The sequence below is a fragment of the Muscardinus avellanarius genome, assembly GCF_963383645.1.
Source record: "Muscardinus avellanarius genome assembly, chromosome: 1".
Classification (NCBI taxonomy): Eukaryota; Metazoa; Chordata; class Mammalia; order Rodentia; family Gliridae; genus Muscardinus; species Muscardinus avellanarius.
This window is the reverse complement of record NC_137786.1, coordinates 180810482-180829789: the sequence shown is the minus strand read 5'-3', so window position 1 is coordinate 180829789 and position 19308 is coordinate 180810482. Positions and strand designations below refer to the sequence as shown.

General features: G+C 37.5%; 3 protein-coding genes across 3 annotated transcripts; 2 read left to right on the top strand and 1 right to left on the bottom strand.

The window, feature by feature from the left end:
* On the bottom strand, nucleotides 1-939 carry LOC308267755 (olfactory receptor 51B6-like; the record flags this gene model as incomplete). The annotated part of the gene is made up of 1 exon (XM_080702662.1): nucleotides 1-939. One exon carries the CDS (start codon nucleotides 937-939, stop codon nucleotides 1-3), a length of 939 nt encoding a protein of 312 aa, XP_080558788.1.
* Nucleotides 940-10075: 9136 nt separating this feature from the next.
* LOC308267788 (olfactory receptor 51B2-like) lies at nucleotides 10076-11011 on the top strand (the record flags this gene model as incomplete). The annotated part of the gene is made up of 1 exon (XM_080702710.1): nucleotides 10076-11011. The coding sequence occupies one exon, from the start codon at nucleotides 10076-10078 to the stop codon at nucleotides 11009-11011; it is 936 nt and encodes a 311-aa protein (XP_080558836.1).
* Nucleotides 11012-18066: 7055 nt separating this feature from the next.
* LOC308267796 (olfactory receptor 51B4-like) lies at nucleotides 18067-19002 on the top strand (the record flags this gene model as incomplete). The annotated part of the gene is made up of 1 exon (XM_080702723.1): nucleotides 18067-19002. The coding sequence occupies one exon, from the start codon at nucleotides 18067-18069 to the stop codon at nucleotides 19000-19002; it is 936 nt and encodes a 311-aa protein (XP_080558849.1).
* Between the last annotated feature and the right edge of the window lie 306 nt (nucleotides 19003-19308).

Below are 19308 nucleotides of genomic sequence, written 5' to 3'. Positions count from 1 at the left end.
TCATGCTCTAGAACAAGGTAGAGAGAATAAGCGAACTATACCACTCTGAATCTGTTTGGTTTTAATGCTGTAGATGACAGGGTTCATAAAAGGGGGAAAAAGGAAGTAGATGTAGCTCATTGTGATGTGGACCACATGAGGAGCATGCTTCGCAAATCTATGAATGAATGTCAGACCAACTACAGTGACATAGAAGACCAGGATGCAACAGATATGGGAGACACATGTGTTGAGGGCCTTGGCCCGTTCTTCTCTGGAAGCAATGCCCATGACAGTCTTGAGAATCAAAATGTAGGAAAAGAAGATGATGAAAAAATCCAACAGACCCATTGCAAATACAACCACAACTGGGTAGAGTCGATTGAAGGTGATGTCAGCACAGGCTAGCTTGATGACATCTTGGTGTAGACAGAATGCATGTGAGAGAACATGGGATCGACAATAGGGAAGCCAGTGCAGGCGAATGATTATAGGCATAATGGACAGCCCAGCCCTGGCCAGCACCCCTACCCCTATCTTCATGACCCGCGTGTCAGTAAGGATGGAGGTATATCTTAAGGGGTTGCGGATGGCAATGAAGCGGTCATAGGCCATGGCGAGCAAGACCCCTGACTCCACGATAGAAAGGGTGTGAATAAAGTAGGCCTGAGAGAAGCAGGCCCCGTGGCCAATCTCCCTGTGGTTGAACCAGAGCACACTCAGCACCGTGGGCATCGTGGTCAAGGTCACTCCGAGATCTGTAGCTGCCAACATAGCCAAGAAATAGTACATTGGCTCATGGAGGTTATGGTCATCCCTAATGAGAAAGAGGAGGGTGCCATTGCCAAGAAGTATGGAGATGTAGGTCAGCAATAATGGGATGGAAATCCAGTGATGTGCCTTCTCCATGCCTGGGAAGCCAGTAAGCAGGAATGGGGAGCTAGTGGTGTTGAACCACATTGTCAGCACCGCAGAGAGGAGAATGTCCTCTCTGACAACAAACTACTTAAAAGTTTGTCCTTGAGAGAGCTTCCTGTTCTTAAAATGTTTATTGGTCCAGACTTCCAGAAACACCAAAGATGGTAGTTTAGTCATGTCCTGTAGATTCCTAAGAAGAAAGAAATAAGTCATGTAAATAACTAAGTCATGTAAATCTAAGCTAGATGCAGTTGCCTACAGTTGTAATCTCAGTACTTGGGCCAGCTGCAGCAAATTAGAGAGGCCTTCTCCAAAGTACTGAGGACCTCTTTCAAAATAAAAAATAAAATAGAGTTTTGGGTATAGGTCAGATGTAGAATGCCCTTGGGTTCAATCCGTGGTGTCAAAATTGAAAGAAGGAAGGGAGTAAGGGAAGGATTAAGGGAGGGAAGAAGAGGAAAAAACAACTCTTTATTTTATTCAGGGTTTACTATTGCTAATATTATTGGAGAATACATTAGAGATATAGCATTATGTGCAGAATAAGTCTTCCTGATGTCCTTGTAAATCCTATATCCCATACAAAATGAAAGAAACAATTACTACTATTAAATAGTAACTGGAACTTACAGAGTAATTTTCATGATGTTCCTTTTTATGACTGGTAGTATTGAAGATGGCTGCAAAGTTTCCCCAGAATATAAGAGATCTAAAATATGATTAGAAGCCAGGCATGGTGGTGCACACTTGTAATCCCTGCGCTTGGGAGGCAGAGACAGGAGGATCACACAGGTTTGAAGCCAGCCGCACTGGCTTAAGAGACCCTGTTTCCAAATAAAAAAGTATAAAATAGGTCTGGGAGTGTAGCCCTGAGGTAGAAGGGTTTCCAGGAACCCCAGAACAACAACAACAACAACAAAAATAAATAAATAAATAAATAAATAAATAAATAAAATATGATTAGAAAAATGATTATAAGCAATGTTGGAAAAGCAGGTATGAACAGCCTATGGTAAATGCATAAATATATTAATAAATAATATGGACGGTTACTTTTAGGGATTTATTTAATATGTTCTTTATCCCGCCTTTTTGGACATTCAAACTGTGATCTCTACTTCTGTTTGTTTTTTTCTGCTTGGCTTCCCATGGCTCCATTCTCAGTATTTGCTTATTGGCAAAATTCCTAGTACATAATTTCTGTTATTTTTCAGAGTCATTGGTTGATTGATTTGTCTGTACTAACCATCTTTCATTGCTGCCTTTAAACAGTTTCTCAAATCACAGAAATACATAGATTAACTGATAGATTCTACCTGGTATTCTTCTCTGAATGTAGAGATGTGGCTCCCCCAAACTGGAAAGGTCCAATCCTCAGGGTCTTTATAAAGGATATAAAAAAGGTAACTCTACCCTATTTTCAGTTCAAGAGGTAATGAATGCCTACTATGAATTTTTCTAGGTGCTAATGATACACAGCTAAGTGAATCGCAATCCCTGCTCTAGAGGAACTCACAGCCCGAGTTCCATCCACGCTAATTTTGACTTGGCTTCTTGATCTCATGACTATTTTTCAGAAAATGACATGCTGCTGATTATAGTGCTCCTCATCCCCAAGAATCGGGAAGAGACTATATCCTTACAACTTCTCTGGAATTCTAGGGAAATGATTTCCATGGAGGAAACCAGAGGGCTAGAATGGAGGTCAGAAAAGTTAAACTTTTAGACAGGAGGAGAAACATGTAATTCATTCCATCCACCCTCCAGCCTCCTTCCACACTTTTCTTTGCTGCCTGTGTTTCAGTATCTATCATTGGACTGAGTTTTACAATCCTGAAGAATACTTCATAAAGCCAGGTTTTAGAGATGTAAGAATGTCTTTGGGACACATGATTATTAACTATTGAATCTTCACAGATAACACTATTACTTCTCTCTTGTTGGAACCAGCTACCTAGTCTCTGTCTTGCTCTGCCCTGGTACTTGCCTGAGACTTCAGGGATAAAATCTGTTACATTTACCGACCTGAAATTTTGTCCTCTTCCTTTCTTTAGTGCCTTCATTGTGAATTCAGTCTCTAGCTTTGTGAGGGATTTGATCATAACACCATCTTTTTAGAATCTGCACACAAGCTGGGCTGGTAAAAACATTTATCTTAGAAGCATCTCTCCAGGGACAATTTCTAATTTAGGTTGCTCATTGCCCCTCCTTTATGGTCCCCCATCCTTCCATTATCTCCTGCCTGAGCCTTAGGGATTTGGCATTTTAACAGGCCTCAAGATGTCTATATGTGTCCTAATATTGACTTTAGTCCTGTCCGTAGGAGGGTGATTCAGACCTATCAAAATATTGAATCAAAACTAGAGCATCTAGGGACCTAGAATAAAGTGGAGTTCTTGGAGGAATATTGTCCCCAGTTATCTTTAAGAAATCCCAACCCCTGTCCCTAACATGAATTTTTAAATATCACAGGAGAGCAGGACATCAGTTTTGTTTAATAGTTCCATCCACTTCATCTTTTTCCTCTAGTATTTTTTTTCTTATACTGCCCAGTGGACCCAGGGTTGCTCCACCACTGCACTGCATTTGCAGCTGTCTTTAGTTTATAATTTGATAGAAGGTCTCACTGGATTGCCTTGGCTGGCCTGGAACTTATGATCCTGACTCAGCTTCTAGAGTGGAGTCACTGGATTTACAGGCATGGAATACATCTCATCCTGATGTATTATTGCAGGCAGTGTGAGTCCAGAGACCTGACTCATATAATTCAATTCCAAGTAAGGCTGCCCTTGTTTCCCCTGTATCCTCTTTCTTACAATTTTCATTCCTGTGTGGTTGATATGAAGACAGGGCGGGGATAGGAGGAAATTTTTAATCAAGTTATGAATAAGGTATGAAAGACAGGAATCATAACACCAGTGGACTGGAGGCCAGGTCTCACTCTTATTCTCATTTCCCATAGACATTTGTCAACACTACGCAAGTGTGATTAAGAGCATGAATGTTAGAACTTGAAACTGCTTGCATTTGACTCTGGTTCATGCTGTGCCACTTTGGGATAGTTATTGAACCTTATTGTACTTCATATTCTTTATTTCTAAAATGTATACAGTAATTACCATCACATAAAGTTGTCGTGGGGCTTAAATATAAAGCACTTGGAAGGGTACTCAACATTTAATAAGCACTCAATGTCAATTTTATTGCTACAATTAAATTTATTTATTTATTTATTTATTTATTTATTTATTTATTTATTTTGGTGGTACTGGGGTTCCTGGAAGCCCTTCTACCTCCGGGCTACACTCCCAGACCTATTTTTACATTTTTATTTGGAAATAGGGTCTCCTAAGCCAGCGCGCGTGGCTGGCTTCGAACCTGCACGATCCTCCTATCTCTGCCTCCCAAGCGCGGGGATTACAAGCGTGCGCCACCATGTCCAGCATAATTAAGTTTATTTTAATGATTTTAATTTTGTTCTATCTTCCCTCATACACAGCAAACTATTTGAGAAATAAACTTTATCTTTCATAAATTTATGGTACATAGATAACCAAATATTAAATCATAGTGTCAAGATTGTCTTCTCCAGTTTCTGTTACTGAAGATAATGTTTACATTGTGACTTTGGTTCATGTTGTGCTACTTTGAGAAAGTTATTGAAAATTATTGTACTTAATGTTTTTTAGTTCCAAAATGTTTATAGTAATCACCATAACATAAAGTTGTTGTGGGCTTAAAAATAAAGCACTTAGAAACTCATCATTTTTAAAATAATGACAATTATCATTACCTTGCCACAATCAATCAATTTTATTTTAATTATTTGAAATTGGGCCTATTTTCACTCATACACAGTGAACTATTGTGAATTATTGGGGAAATATATGCATAAATTTATGGCACCATATAATAAAATGCTAAATCACAGTATCAATGTAATATCCTCAAATTTCTGTTACTGGAGGTAGAAAATTTAATGTTCCTGATTGATGGAGAATAATTTTTATTTCCAGATTAAAATGCTCACAGACACTATTCTACTTAGCAAAGTGTTCAGATGTCTATTTCATGTTAGTAACAGATATATGTACAAAGGATATACGTATGAACACAAAACAGAGGTATACTCTTTTTCTCATGAAACAAATTAGACTTCATTTAATTTTTTAGATATTGATACAATGAGGAAAATAGATCTAGGAAAGTGTATTATAGATATATCAGGAAGGTCTTTAATGAGTCTTTAATTTTGTAAAATATCTTAGGAAAGTTAATTCACATAGAGAAATATGAAGGAGCCAGGCGTGGTGGCGCACGCTTGTAATCCCCGCACTTGGGAGGCGGAGACAGGAGGATTGCGCAGGTTTGAAGCCAGCCATGCTGGCTTAAGAGACCCTGTTTCCAAATAAAATATAAAAATAGGTCTGGGAGTGTAGCCCGGAAGTAGAAAGGCTTCCAGGAACCCCAGTACCACCAAAATAAAAATACGAAGGAATCATAAAGTTCTAGATCAATCAATTTGCTGCAGAATAAGTTTGCTCCTGTAATTGTCACTCAGAATAAGAAATAGGACCTTTACAGTACCTCAAAAGCAACTTTGTGTCCCAATGGGGTCCACCTCTCAGGTGAGTTCTGTTTCTCCTAGATGAGTTCTTATCTCTATGAATATTGTGGGTTCAGGGTATATGCTAGGGAAGGCTACCTGGATGTCACTACATTCATTCTATTCCATTTACCTTCTTACCCTCAAACCAGCTCTGAGATAAATCAAGCAGAAAACACGTTTGGAATTCAAGATATTTAGGCCAAGAAAAACTGTTCTAAGATTTTCCCGAGAGCAAGGAGTAAATATCTCGTTTTTGATGTGGATAATAAATGGCCTCCCAAGGGTGATCCGAGGTCTGCAGGAGGTCTGCAGGGACAACAAAGACCAGTTCTCTGATTTCTCACACATAAAGCCGCTACCTGTGGCTCCATTAATCCCAGCCCTTATTTGAAGAAGGTGACTGAGAGCTTGGGGAGGTCATCTCTGGGTATTTCATCTCCTTAATAAAAAGGGTTAGAGAGACTGTTTCTTTAGATCCCAATTGTGTATAAAAAGAGAGGCATCTGGGGAGGTGCTTTCTTCAAACCTCAGGGAATGAGGCTCTTAGCAGACTTTGAGAAGGAGCCATATGATCTGAGTCTTTAGTCAGAACACAAACACCCTACTCCCCACCACCAAGACCAAGCTATGGTGCATGTGAGTTTGGAGAAGTATCCAGTTATTGCAAGGAGGGACCTAGGGGACTACTCTATCAGCTGTCTAGGGAAAACAATGAGAAGGGAAAATTACAGCATCCTCCAGATGTGGATGTGTGCCCAGATCTCAGGCTGAAGTTGATGGCCCTTGTGAGAAGAGCTGGGATAAGCATTGAGGTACTTTCTTGCCTAGTGAAACAAATGTGGTTGATCTTCTCATGTCTCCTCCCATTTGTAGGAGATGAACAGAGAAGTAATATTTAATATACCAGTTTTTAATAATGCAAAGGTTTATGGTTGTAAACGGGAAGTATATTTTTTATATGTTAAATTGCAGAATCTTCCTCTTGGTTCCGTCTTCACCTATGTGTCCTCTTTCTTTTCCTATGATCCTTTCTCACTCTTTGTCCATTGTCTCATGGTCTTTCTTCTTAGAAATCAAGAGCTGTTCCTAGCTAAGGGCATGTGCCTTTCCCACAGCATAAAGAGGGTGTTCTATAGATTCCAATCACAGCTGCTCTACAAAGCACATCTGCACAGAATTCTTAGGAATACAGAAGGCAAAACTTTCAGTTGAAAGTTACCGGCAAATCATTCAACCCTTCCCATTTAAGATAGATGTTTTGGTAGTCCCTCGTCACTTGTCCTGCATCTTCTTTTACAAGAAGGAGGTCCCCACACAATTATAGTGTGGCCAGAGGTTTGGCTAAGAAGATCATTGCTAGAGGGTCAGAGAAATAAGTTTGAGAACAGGGAAGAGATTTGTGTTGAGAAAACAGGAAAAAAAAAAGGAATTGTGTGTGACTGTTCATCCAATAACTAATATACATCACTAATTATATTTCCAATATTCACTAAATTCTGGCTTGTGATTCTCATTCCTGGGGACAGACTATAGAGACTAAGAAGTGACCCTGTCAATTTTTCTGCTTCTTTGCATCAGGGGAAAGGGCTGAGTCATTGCTTCATGTTCAGTTGTATCTATTTTTTTTTTGACTCCTGGAAACCATGGCAGTTAGATCTCATTTGTACAAGTAGAAGGTAAGAATAATTTTGTGGGGTTTCTTAAGGGTTAACAATGACAAAATGACTTATAAAGGGGAATATTTGAATAAGACCATTTTTTAAAAATTTAACATGAAAACAGCCCAGAGTGTTCTGATATGTGATGATAAAAAAATAGGACCTGAATTTGTTCTAATTCAGCTATGCTTATTAATGACTCTTATTTTCTCACAAGTAAATATTTTAGGCTTCTCTTTTTATGTAAATGATTTTACATAAAAGTCTTTTCTCCCAGTTTTCTTATTTGTTCCATAAATAATGTAAGATAACTATTATTTCCTTTTTCCCTAACCCTCCTTTCCAATATATTCTTTGCAAGTCTTGGTAAAACCTAAAAAATATGTCCTTACCTGTTTAAATTTTTATTTTTATTATTAATTTTACTGCTTCTCTCCTAGTCAAAGTCACCATCACTCTTCATCTGAATTACCTAAATACCTTTATTAACTATCTTCTCTCCTTCTCCTCCTCTCTATCTTTTCCCCAGTAGATTATTCTTCACATAACAGCCAAGTGAGTGATTTTGAAGTGCACATCAAAATATGTCACCACCTTCTTTTAAATTGTGATTTTTAAAGTTTTTTGGTGTCTTTTCATTATACTTTTAGTGCAATAGAATTCTATTATGATTTATAAGGCTTTATGAGACCTGCTTACTGTCTGGACTTCTGTTTTGACTGAATCCCTCTTGCTCATTAAATTAGTGCTTATCAGATATATTTCCTCTTAATCTAAGTCTCCCTCTAGATTTTAGCATGTTTAACTCTTCACTGTTATTCAGGTGTTAGCTCAAATGTCACCTTCCGACCCCTTTGAGGTTGTACACAACTATAATTCCAGTTCTTGGAAGACTAAGACAGGAGACAAGAGGAATGAAAGTTCACGGCCAGCTTGAAACACTTAGTGGAAACTTGTCTCAAAATAAAAAGGGCTTCATGGTAGAACATCCTTCGATTTGATGTTCAGTACCACCACGAACACATAAAATATTTTACCTCCACATAGGTACAGCTCCAAAACACTTTAATTACTATACTCAATTATCCGTTACAGATTGCCACCTTATTTTAAAATTGCACTTACCTAAATTACATAAACTGCAACTACCTAAAGTTGCCTTATTTTTCAACTTAATTTAAGCCATATGAAATCAGTCTTTGTTCTATTCATTTAATTGCAGAGCTTTTATTACAGGAGATGGGAGTTCCTTTTAAATCTAAAACTATGCTGTTGTGATTCTATACTGCACAGGCTATATAGCAGTAAACATTAAAGGAATGAATAAGTTTTAGAAAATACATGTGTGATAGAGATATAATGCTCTTATAGGAAATAGAAGACACTGTTGGTTCCCAGCCTACTTCCTGTCAGTGCCCCTAATGCTGCGTACCTTGAGTATTATCTGATAAACTGCTCTTATTATTTGGAGCTTTGTCTCTCACCAACAGAATCAATTTGTCTAATCTGTCTAACCCTGGAACAGCCTACTGAAATTTGTATTATATATTCTTTAGAGGAAGCAGTTTCCAGAAATAGGATTATAGTTGAGGGACAGGAAAGTTGTGTAGCTTATCCCTGTGCAAGTATAAATCCACCTACTGATCAGGGAGAAGTGTGTGCTTAAAATTAGGTGAGTTATTTTAGGAACTCACTATTTACATCTCATTTTGAGTCCAAAATGTGGTTCTCCCAAGTCAAATCACTCCTAAATTTTCATTTAGCACAAAGAGGACACAAGGACATTCTAACTTAAGCCACTCTCACAGACTTACTCCTAGTCATGATTTTCTCATTCCTACTGATAGTCACAAACACTTAAGAGTAGAGTTCAAGAGGAACTTCACTGAATTTGTAATATCCAAAGTCAAAATGCAAACAGTAAGGTCGACCACATTACACCCATAATCATTTTTTAAAAATTCACATTTGTACTGGGCTTCAGGGTGAACTTAAGGGTATAAGGTTAGAATACAATTTGAGAGTTTCTTACATCTTATGTTTCCTCAGAATATGAGAGTTGTCCTTTCTGCTCAGTGCAAACTATGAGAGAAATCCAGGATGAAAAGAATATCTCCATCAAGGCCACGTTTTCACCTGACTGCTGAATACCTCACATCAAGAGTTTCTTATTTGACTTGTATTGTTCCAGAAGCAAGAACTGTGACTACTGATTAACACCGAGATATAGACAAGAAGCTCACTGTTCCAAAGAATTGATCAGAAATTATACTTGTTTGTGAAAAAATGTCACTTCAAGAATGCATGTGCCAAGAAATAATAGTGGCCAAACTCATTTGAAACCACAAGACAGAATTCATTTCAGTAAGCATGTCAAGGCAGATTTAGAGTTTCTAATGTGGGATCCACTGACAAACTTCAGGCAAACCGAGAATGCTTTAGACTAAATGTGATATAACATGCTTATGTCCATTTTCTCCAGAGAGGATTCATGCTTTTATTAGCTCTCCAAACCTTAGCATTCAATTTCAAAGCTAAAGTAAGAGAAGTTTTCTAACAAACACTATGTCTCTATCATGATTGTGAAATATAAAGTGAAATTTAATGCATCAGAATAATCTACAAATTAAATAGTAGCCAGGATAAGTAAAATTATTATCTATAAGTAATTTCCAGGTGCATGAAAATGATGCATTTCTAATCAAGAAAAATTTAACCATTAACATAATATTATATGTAACTATGAAAAAGATCATCATTCTTTTTCTTTAGCACAGAATAGAAGTCTCTACTGTTCTGTAAAAAAGTTGTTGCAGAACTATGCATATACCAATAATTAATGTTATGACCGGGACTCCCCAGGCTTGGGATTCACAGTTTTCATAAATCTCTCTCCAACTGTGGATACACGATGTGGTCCAATATTAGCGCTACTCCCTTTCTGTTGACAGGCTTCCCAGGTCTGGAGGCAGCTTATCAATGGATCTCCATTCTGTTCTTTTCCATCTATGTCTCTGTGCTTCTGGGAAATGGCACACTGCTGTACCTCATCAAGGATGACTGTCGTCTCCAGGAACCAATGTACTATTTCCTTGCCATGCTGGCGGGCACAGACCTCACAGTGACACTGACAACGATGCCCACGGTAATGGGCATCTTATGGGTGAATCACAGGGAGATAAGCCACGGGGCCTGCTTCTTACAGGCCTACGTTATTCACTCCCTTTCTATTGTAGAATCAGGCATCTTACTCGCCATGGCCTATGACCGTTTTATTGCCATTTGCACCCCTCTGAGGTATAACTCAATCCTTACCAATGCCAGGGTGATAAAGATAGGACTAGGGGTAGTATTGAGGGGATTTTTATCTCTTGTGCCCCCAATCCTGCCACTGTACTGGTTCCCATATTGCCGTTCCCATGTTCTTTCCCACGCTTTCTGCCTACACCAAGATGTCATGAAACTCGCCTGTGCTGACATTACATTTAATCGCATTTACCCGGTTATTCTGGTTGCTTTGACTTTCTTCCTGGATGCTCTGATCATTGTCTTTTCTTATGTCCTAATTCTTAAGACGGTTGTGGGCATCGCCTCTGGAGAGGAGCGAGCCAAGGCCCTCAACACTTGTGTCTCCCATATTAGCTGTGTCCTGGTGTTTTACATCACTGTGATTGGCCTGACCTTCATCCACAGGTTTGGGAAACATGCCCCGCATGTGGTCCATATCACCATGAGCTACGTCTACTTTCTCTTTCCTCCCTTCATGAACCCAATTATATACAGCATCAAGACCAAGCAGATTCAGAGAAGTGTTATTCGTCTATTTTCTGTGGACAACAGGGCCTGAACTATTACTTCAAATGCTTAAGAAGTTTGGGACTTCTAGTCCATTTGTATAATTATAAAAGCCCTCAGTTTTATCCTTAATGTCTCTTTTCATCAAATTTAGATGGAATTTATTACATAAAACTTTAAGATAAGTTAAGCAATGAATTTGCCTATCGATTGATTAACAATAAATAGATCTGTCTATATATTTGTATATATAAGAATATCTATTTGAGATAAAGATGGAAAAGGGGATCAGGAAAATGAAATGTCATTGGATATGGAGGTAAAGGACATAGATCATAATAATAACCTTCCCTAATAAGCAGGGAGGATTGGGTGATTCAGACTTTGAACATATAAGATGTGAAAATACCTCTTTTGAAGAGATCAATTTAAGTTACCAATCTGAGTGTAATTACATTCTCATAAGAAGAAATGTGTATTTGCAGATACATTTGGTGGCCAGATAAAAATAAATTAAAATATGTGAACTGAAGGCCACGGGAGTCCACTAGGTTATTAAATTATCCTATGCCAAGGTAATGTTCTAAGTGAAATAAATGTCATTTTAAAACTTTATGCTAGAATCTCTCTGCATTCATTAATTGCCATTAGCTCAATTTGGTAATTGCCATTAGTTCATTGCCATTGGAGTTAATTTGTTTCTCTTTATACTGTGTTCTTTAAAAATTTGAAAGATAAATATTTTTTGTGCTTCAGATAGATTAAATGTAACCTGATATTGTATTTTTGAAGGTTTAATTAATATTCTGTTCTTTATTTTGACATGTAATAACTGTACATTTTTAGAAACAGAGTCTCTTAAGCCAAAGCAAACCTGCGCGATTCTCCTGTCTCCACCTCCCAAGCCAGGGATTACAAGCATGCGCCCCACGACCGGCATTCTTCTAGTTATTTTGAAATATATAATAAATGGTTACTTGCTGAAGCACAGTAGAATTTATTTCCCTGTCTTTTTGTATGCAATCACCACTTCTTTCTATTCCTCCTCCTTTATATCTTTCCACCATTCAAGTTTGTTATAGTCATAAGCAAGTTTCATATTGAAATTTTTATCACATTTTTTGCTAATATTATTTTATAATTGATTTGTAGTTCATTATGTATTGTTTGTTTTGTTGAAATCAAGTCTTTCTGAATATTAGTCTAGCTGTTTAGTAGTCTGGGTAGAGCAAAGGAATAGACAATACTAGAATATTCAGATAACAAGGTATTATTTTCAAAGCAGTCTTTCTATCAGGTTGGAAAACATAATTTCTATAATATGTTGAAAATTTTTACCTCAAGAGTCATGATCAGTCAAAGGACTCAGAAGGAAAAAAGCACACAGATCTTTCTTCTTTGCAAAAATTCATTTTGCATTTATTTCTATATTATGATTTAAAGCTGGAGATAAAAGCTAGGCATCATTGCTCATGCCTGTAATATCAGCACTTGGGAAACTGAGTCAGGAGAATCACAGTTTTGAGGCCAACTTCATCAACTTAGTGAGACTCTGTTTCAAAATAAAAAGTACAAAGGTCTGGAGGTATACCTCAGAAGTAGAAAGTCCCTGTGTTTAACCCTCACAATAAAATTGCAGACGTAAAAATGATAAATATTGAAAAGATAGCATGGTTTGATATACTCAAAGAAAGGTCTGAATCTGAAAATACTAATCTTCTTACCAATAAATGTGAAGATTTAAATCTTGCCACAAAATCAATTGCATGATGACGTAATGCAGTTTGTCATAATTAAAGCACTAATACTTAGAGCACCAATCATATGTAAAGTTCTGTGCAAAGCACTTAAAATCTTTCAGAAGTTTTGTGAGTTGAGAATTGTGATTACAACTTGAATTAACTTTATAGTAAAAGTATCTGAATAGCCACAACTTTCTAGCCTGGATGGTGGTGCATTTCTATAATCCCAGTACGTGGGAGGCTGAAACAGGAGGATTATGGGTGGTTATGAGGCCAGGCTCAGCAACTTAGTGATATCCTGTTCCAAAATAAAAAAATGAAATCGGGTTGAAGGTACAGATCAGAGATAGAACATTACTGGGTTCAGTCTCCAGTACCACAGACACACACACACACAGACACACACACACACACACACACACACACACACACAATTCCCCCCCAAATCCAAAACCTTACAGCTTCTTAACTATAATTCTGAAACCAAAAGTCTCTGTAAAATGGATTATGAATACATTTATTGTGGCTATGATTCATAACCTCATTCTGACAAAATCTTGAGTATGTGAGAAGATATTTATTTAGTATTTATTTATTCCTTGCGTATAAACAGGTGATTATTCACGGGATGTTATTTACTGGAAGCATCACAAGTATTTTGTAGGACATGTATTTTGTTATTATTTTAAATTTTTATTTATTTATTATTTTTGCTGGTCTGGGATGGAACCCAGGGGCATTCAACCTTCGAGCTACATCCCCTGCCCTATATTTTATTCTTTATTTTGAAACCGGGTTTCACTAAGTTGTAGAGAGCCTTACTAAGTAGCTGAGGCTGTCTGCGAACCGCGATCCTCCGGTCTCAACCTCGCGAATGCTGGGATTACAAGCGTTTGCCACCATGCCTGGCTAATAATTTATTATTTTTGTATATGAAACATTTAATTTTGAAGTATGTCTCAAGGAAAGAGTTTTGGATATAGTTATGAACCTGGACAGTATTAGTTTCCTTAAACAGAAACTTAGTTTATCACCCAGTGGAGGAGATTTTCAGAATGAGATTGATATGGCAAACTCTGAATTACTATGTTTACATAGGAGAAGAATCATTGAAAATGAATAAAAATATATAGCCATAATGTGATAAACAGTTAAAAGACTTTCAGATGTTCATTCATAAAGGAAGACGTTTAGTCAGGTGTGGTGGCACATATCTATAATCTCAGTACTTTGGAGGCCAAGACAAGAGAATTGCAGGTTAAGGCCAGCCTCATCAATTTAGCAAGACTCTGTAATTTAGTTAGACTCTGAAAATGAAAATAATTGGGCTATAGCTCTTAGGTAAAATGTCTCTGGGTTCTACACACAGAAGACAGAGGGGATAGGGAGAAGGGGAGGGGAGAGAAGAGAATAATATAAGAAATTGAGAAGGAAGAAAGGAAGGAAGAAAAAGAGACAGGGGAAGAAAGAGGGGACGTTTGAAGATGGTTATGGTAGCATAGGCTTCTAATTCCAGTACTTGGAGGATTTTAGGCTTGAGATCAACCTTAGCAACATCGACAAGCAGATTGCAGGTTTGAAGCCACCCTGTTTCAAAATAAAAATATACAAAAAGCTTGGTGGTGCATGCCTTTTATCTCAGTACTTGGGAGGCTGAGAAAGGAGAATTGTGGGTTTGAAACCAGTCTCAGCAACTTAGTGAGATCTTGTTTCAAAATTAAAAATAAAAATGCAAATAAAAAAGCTGGGGTTAGCCAAGCGTGGTGGCGCACGCTTGTAATCCCAGCATTTGGGAGACTGAGACAGGAGGATCCCAGTTCACGGACATCCTCAGCTACTTAGTGAGGCCCTTTGCAACTTAGTGAGACCCTGTTTCAAAATAAAGAATAAAAAGTAGAGCTGGGGGTGTAGCTCAGCAGTAGAATGCCCCTGGGTTCTATCCCTGGTACCACATACACACACACACACACACACACACACACACACACACACACACGAAGCTGGGGGTATAGATCAGAGGTTCAAATCTCAGTACCACAAAATTAAGTTTAATAAATAAATAAATAAGAATAAATAAAGGGCTGGTTGTACCTCAGATATAGAGTGCCCCTGGGTTCAATCCACAGTTCCACAAAAGAAAAACAAATTGAGAAGTATTAATGCAGATATTTTTATACATCTAGGGAGACTATATGAAGGTGATGGCTTAGCTCACTTTGCGTCTGTTGATTAGAAGTAGAGATAAAGAATAGATATTAGATATTTGAAGGAAGTAGGTTTTTGTCTTTATGCGAATGTACAAATGAATATATGCATATATATCCATTTACATATATATATAATGTATTACCTCATAGAATAGTTTATTTCCAATTAATGTAAAGAACAAATAGATGTCTGATATGCAGTCATCAAGATGAAATTGTTAGGTGGTGGCTAAAGGATTCGGTCAGGTTTTGAACTGGATACACTCTTTAGATTGTTATTCTCATTGAGAATATACTACACAAACAGCTTGAAAAAGGAGCATGAAATATTCCTCCCCAAACTCCAACATTTAGGAAGAAAAAGTGATTTATGTTCCTACTCTACCACCGAGAGATCACCAAGAGTGACTCAGGTAAGTCTTGTTTTATCTGACGTTAAAAGCACCATACAGCAGCTTGTCTTACAGGATTTCCACCCAGAAAAGAAGTGATGATCGTGAAATAAATTACAATGATGCAGATTTTTTTTCCAAATAGAAAAGGAAAAGAGGATTATTTACAACTTCCAAATAACCTCTGTGGGAATTATCTAGAATAGCCCCAAGGAGTTGTTTCTCTAATAAATATACCCCTCGTCAGGACTCTGAATATGAACTGAAGATATAGAAACAAACTGAGCCTTAGATCATGCTCAAAAGCCACAAATGAAAAAAATAAAGAAGAAGCTGATCCAGGTAGGAAAGTCCAGGGATTCAAATGTAGCCAAGATGGTTAAGAGTAACTTCTCCCTGGCCATAAAATAAAGGCCTTTCTAAGTAGACTGAGAATGCAGAAAGCACTAATTTAAATTAAAATTTCAGTTTTCCTAGCATGCATGAGGTCTGGGATCAATCCTCTACTTGTACAACAAATTGTGCCATTTATTAATTCTATACTGTTTTCCACGTGTTTTATTAATAAAGCAATGATAGAAGGTTAAGGAATGAATTGTGTAGGAATTATAATTTATGAGGATATGTGAGTCACTCTTGTATAGGGCTCAATACTCTTGTATTGAGCCCCAAATGGGTCATAGTTCAATGGATCAAGTCAAATGTTAATTTTTCTGGACTCACACCAATGTAGTATTTGATACTTCAGTCCCCAGAATGACCTTTTTTTGGTCATTGACAGTGCTGAGTATTTCCATAGCTTATTTACTGTCTTCTTTTTTTTATTAAAACATTTTATTCTTTACTTCAATACTTTATTTTGTTTAAATCAATTTGTTTTTTATTTTTTTTAATTGGTGCATTGTAGTCATACATCTTAATGGAATAAAAGATGGTGGAGACATACATGCACACATCACCCAATTAGCCCTTACCCAATTCCCGCCCCATTCCCTCCCTTTTCCTCCTCCCCATGCTTGGCTTAGTGTTTGACTTTGATATGTTTGTTTAAGTACATCATGTGCTTTAGAGAGTTTCCCTCTTCTCCCTTCCCATCCCCTCAGTTAGGTCGCCTTATTTGCTCATCTATAGAATCTTCTTCTTCATCTAGAGTTCCTCCTGTTACCCATTTCTTCCTAGCTTTCACATTCATCTCTCCCCACCATCTCTGGATTATTATTGGAGAGGTTTCCATAAGCCAAAATTCTCTTAACATAAATTTTGATTATTGTATAGGTTTAGATGATATGAGAGGATTGCATAGATTGCTATAGTTTCAATCATCCTGAACTCTTCTTCAAATTTATCTGTAATGATATTTATAATAGAAAATTATTTAAAAAATTTGGACACACCTAGATTCAATTGTAGTTGAGAGAAGCTCCCCTTGTTATTCTCTTTAATTATAATAATGAATCTGCTCCAATATTTCTTGATTATATTCGAGCAGGGCTACCTTAATCTTTAAGTGTTTAATTATAAATAGGTCATATTTCAAAGACTCCTATGAATCCCATCTTCTGGGCTTTAGAGACTCATAGTAATTAAATACTCTGTATGATTGTTTCTATCATTAATATAGTCATCATTTTTTCCCTGGCTGTCCTTAATTTTCCCTAACTGGCTGTGTAAAGTTTATGTACTCAACTACTAATTATTGATACCACTATACCCTTCAAATAAACTCCCCCCTATGTATGATTCTCTATAAATATCGAGCTCCTCTGGAGGCCATCATCTTAAAAGTTCATTTTCCTCAAAATTTTTCTCTAGGAGCTCCCAAGCTGTGTCTCTTCTGGTGTTTTAATTTTTGTCTTCAATATTGCAGGTCTCAAATGTTTGCAACACTGAAATTTTGCTGAACCCAAAATCCACTGAGTAAACACATTTTTCTAGAATGAGTTTATTTATTTTTTATTTTCTTTATTTTTAGAATGAGTTTATTAATTCTTCCTCTGTTCATATTTGCTAGACATTTACATGACTTCTGATTTTTTGTTTGTTTTTCTTTTCTTTTTTCCCCTCTCTTTTTTTTTGTGGTATTGGCAATTGAACCCAGGAACATTTTATTTTTTGTTTCAAAATATGGTTTTACTAAATTGCTAAGAGTCTTATATATTGCTGAGGCTGTCATTGACTTACAATTCTCCTGTGTCAGCCTCCCAAGTACTGGCATTACAGGCATGTACCACTACACCCAGCTGAGTACACTTAATATAGCAACATTGATAATAATATTTCTAAAGCATACTTTTACTAGTAACTGCCAATTTTAATAATATTTATCAGTGATTAATATTTTATCAGTTTCAACAGAGAAAAATTGGAACCAACGCAATTCGGATGAAAAGATTACAAGGGCCTGAAAGAGAAAGAATATAAGAAATCATAAAAGAATAAAGAGAACATTTATTCAAAAGTGTGCAATTTGAAACTAAGAGTCAAGTCTAGAAATTCATTCTAAGATATGTGATTGAAAAAATGTTGTATGCTTTGCAATTAAGTGTGAATATTATCATGATTCTTACTACTGTTATTTGTTATTCTAGGCAAAGGCTTGATGAATACTTGTTTATTATTGATTAAGTCTGAGATCAAGCTTACTAAGTTGTGAAGTGAGAAATGGCCCAACAATATGTTTCAAGAAGATGATGAAGGGCAGAAAGAAACTGCTTATTTAAAGATCATAACCCAAGAAACATCTTCTCTCCATCTGTAAGATCCACCATGTGGTCCAACAATAGCGCTGCTCCCTTCCTGCTGACTGGCTTTCTGGGCTCAGAGGCAATTCACCACTGGATCTCCATCCCCTTCTTCATCATTTACCTTTCCATCCTTTTAGGGAATGGCACACTTCTCGTCCTCATTTGGAATGACCACAGCCTTCACGAGCCCATGTACTACTTCCTGGCCATGCTAGCAGGTACAGATCTTGGAATGACACTAACCACAATGCCCACAGTCCTGGGTGTCCTGTTGCTGAACCAGAGGGAGATTGCTCATGGTGCCTGTTTTACTCAGTCCTACTTCATCCACACTCTAGCTATTGTAGAATCAGGCATCTTGCTCGCCATGGCCTATGACCGTTTTATTGCCATTCGCACCCCTCTGAGGTACAACTCCATTCTTACCAGTTCCCAGGTGATGAAGATAGGACTGGGGGTAATGTTGAGGGGCTTTGTGTCCATCGTGCCCCCAATCCTGCCACTGTACTGGTTCCCATATTGCCGTTCCCATGTTCTTTCCCACGCTTTCTGCCTACACCAAGATGTCATGAAACTCGCCTGTGCTGACATTACATTTAATCGCATTTACCCGGTTATTCTGGTTGCTTTGACTTTCTTCCTGGATGCTCTGATCATTGTCTTTTCTTATGTCCTAATTCTTAAGACGGTTGTGGGCATCGCCTCTGGAGAGGAGCGAGCCAAGGCCCTCAACACTTGTGTCTCCCATATTAGCTGTGTCCTGGTGTTTTACATCACTGTGATTGGCCTGACCTTCATCCACAGGTTTGGGAAACATGCCCCGCATGTGGTCCATATCACCATGAGCTACGTCTACTTTCTCTTTCCTCCCTTCATGAACCCAATTATATACAGCATCAAGACCAAGCAGATTCAGAGAAGCATCCTTCGTCTGTTTTCTAGGCACAGTACAGCCTGAGTTATTAGTATGAAATCTTGAGAGCTCCGTTACTTCTTGACTTTTCCCATTACTGAAAAAAATCTTGGTCTACAAGTTTTTATTCAAAGTTATGTGCAATATCAACTATTATGTAAAGAAAGATGCTGACTTGAGCAGGGAAATCACATACAAATATATTTTAATAATGAGGGAATGCCAGTGATCCTGGAGGAAAGGGCTGGAGGAACAAGGGAATAGGAAAGATAGAACAATCTAGATTCTGTATCCAAAAAAAAAGAATAGTCATTCAAAAACTGTCAAATGCTGTGTGTGGTGGCACACATT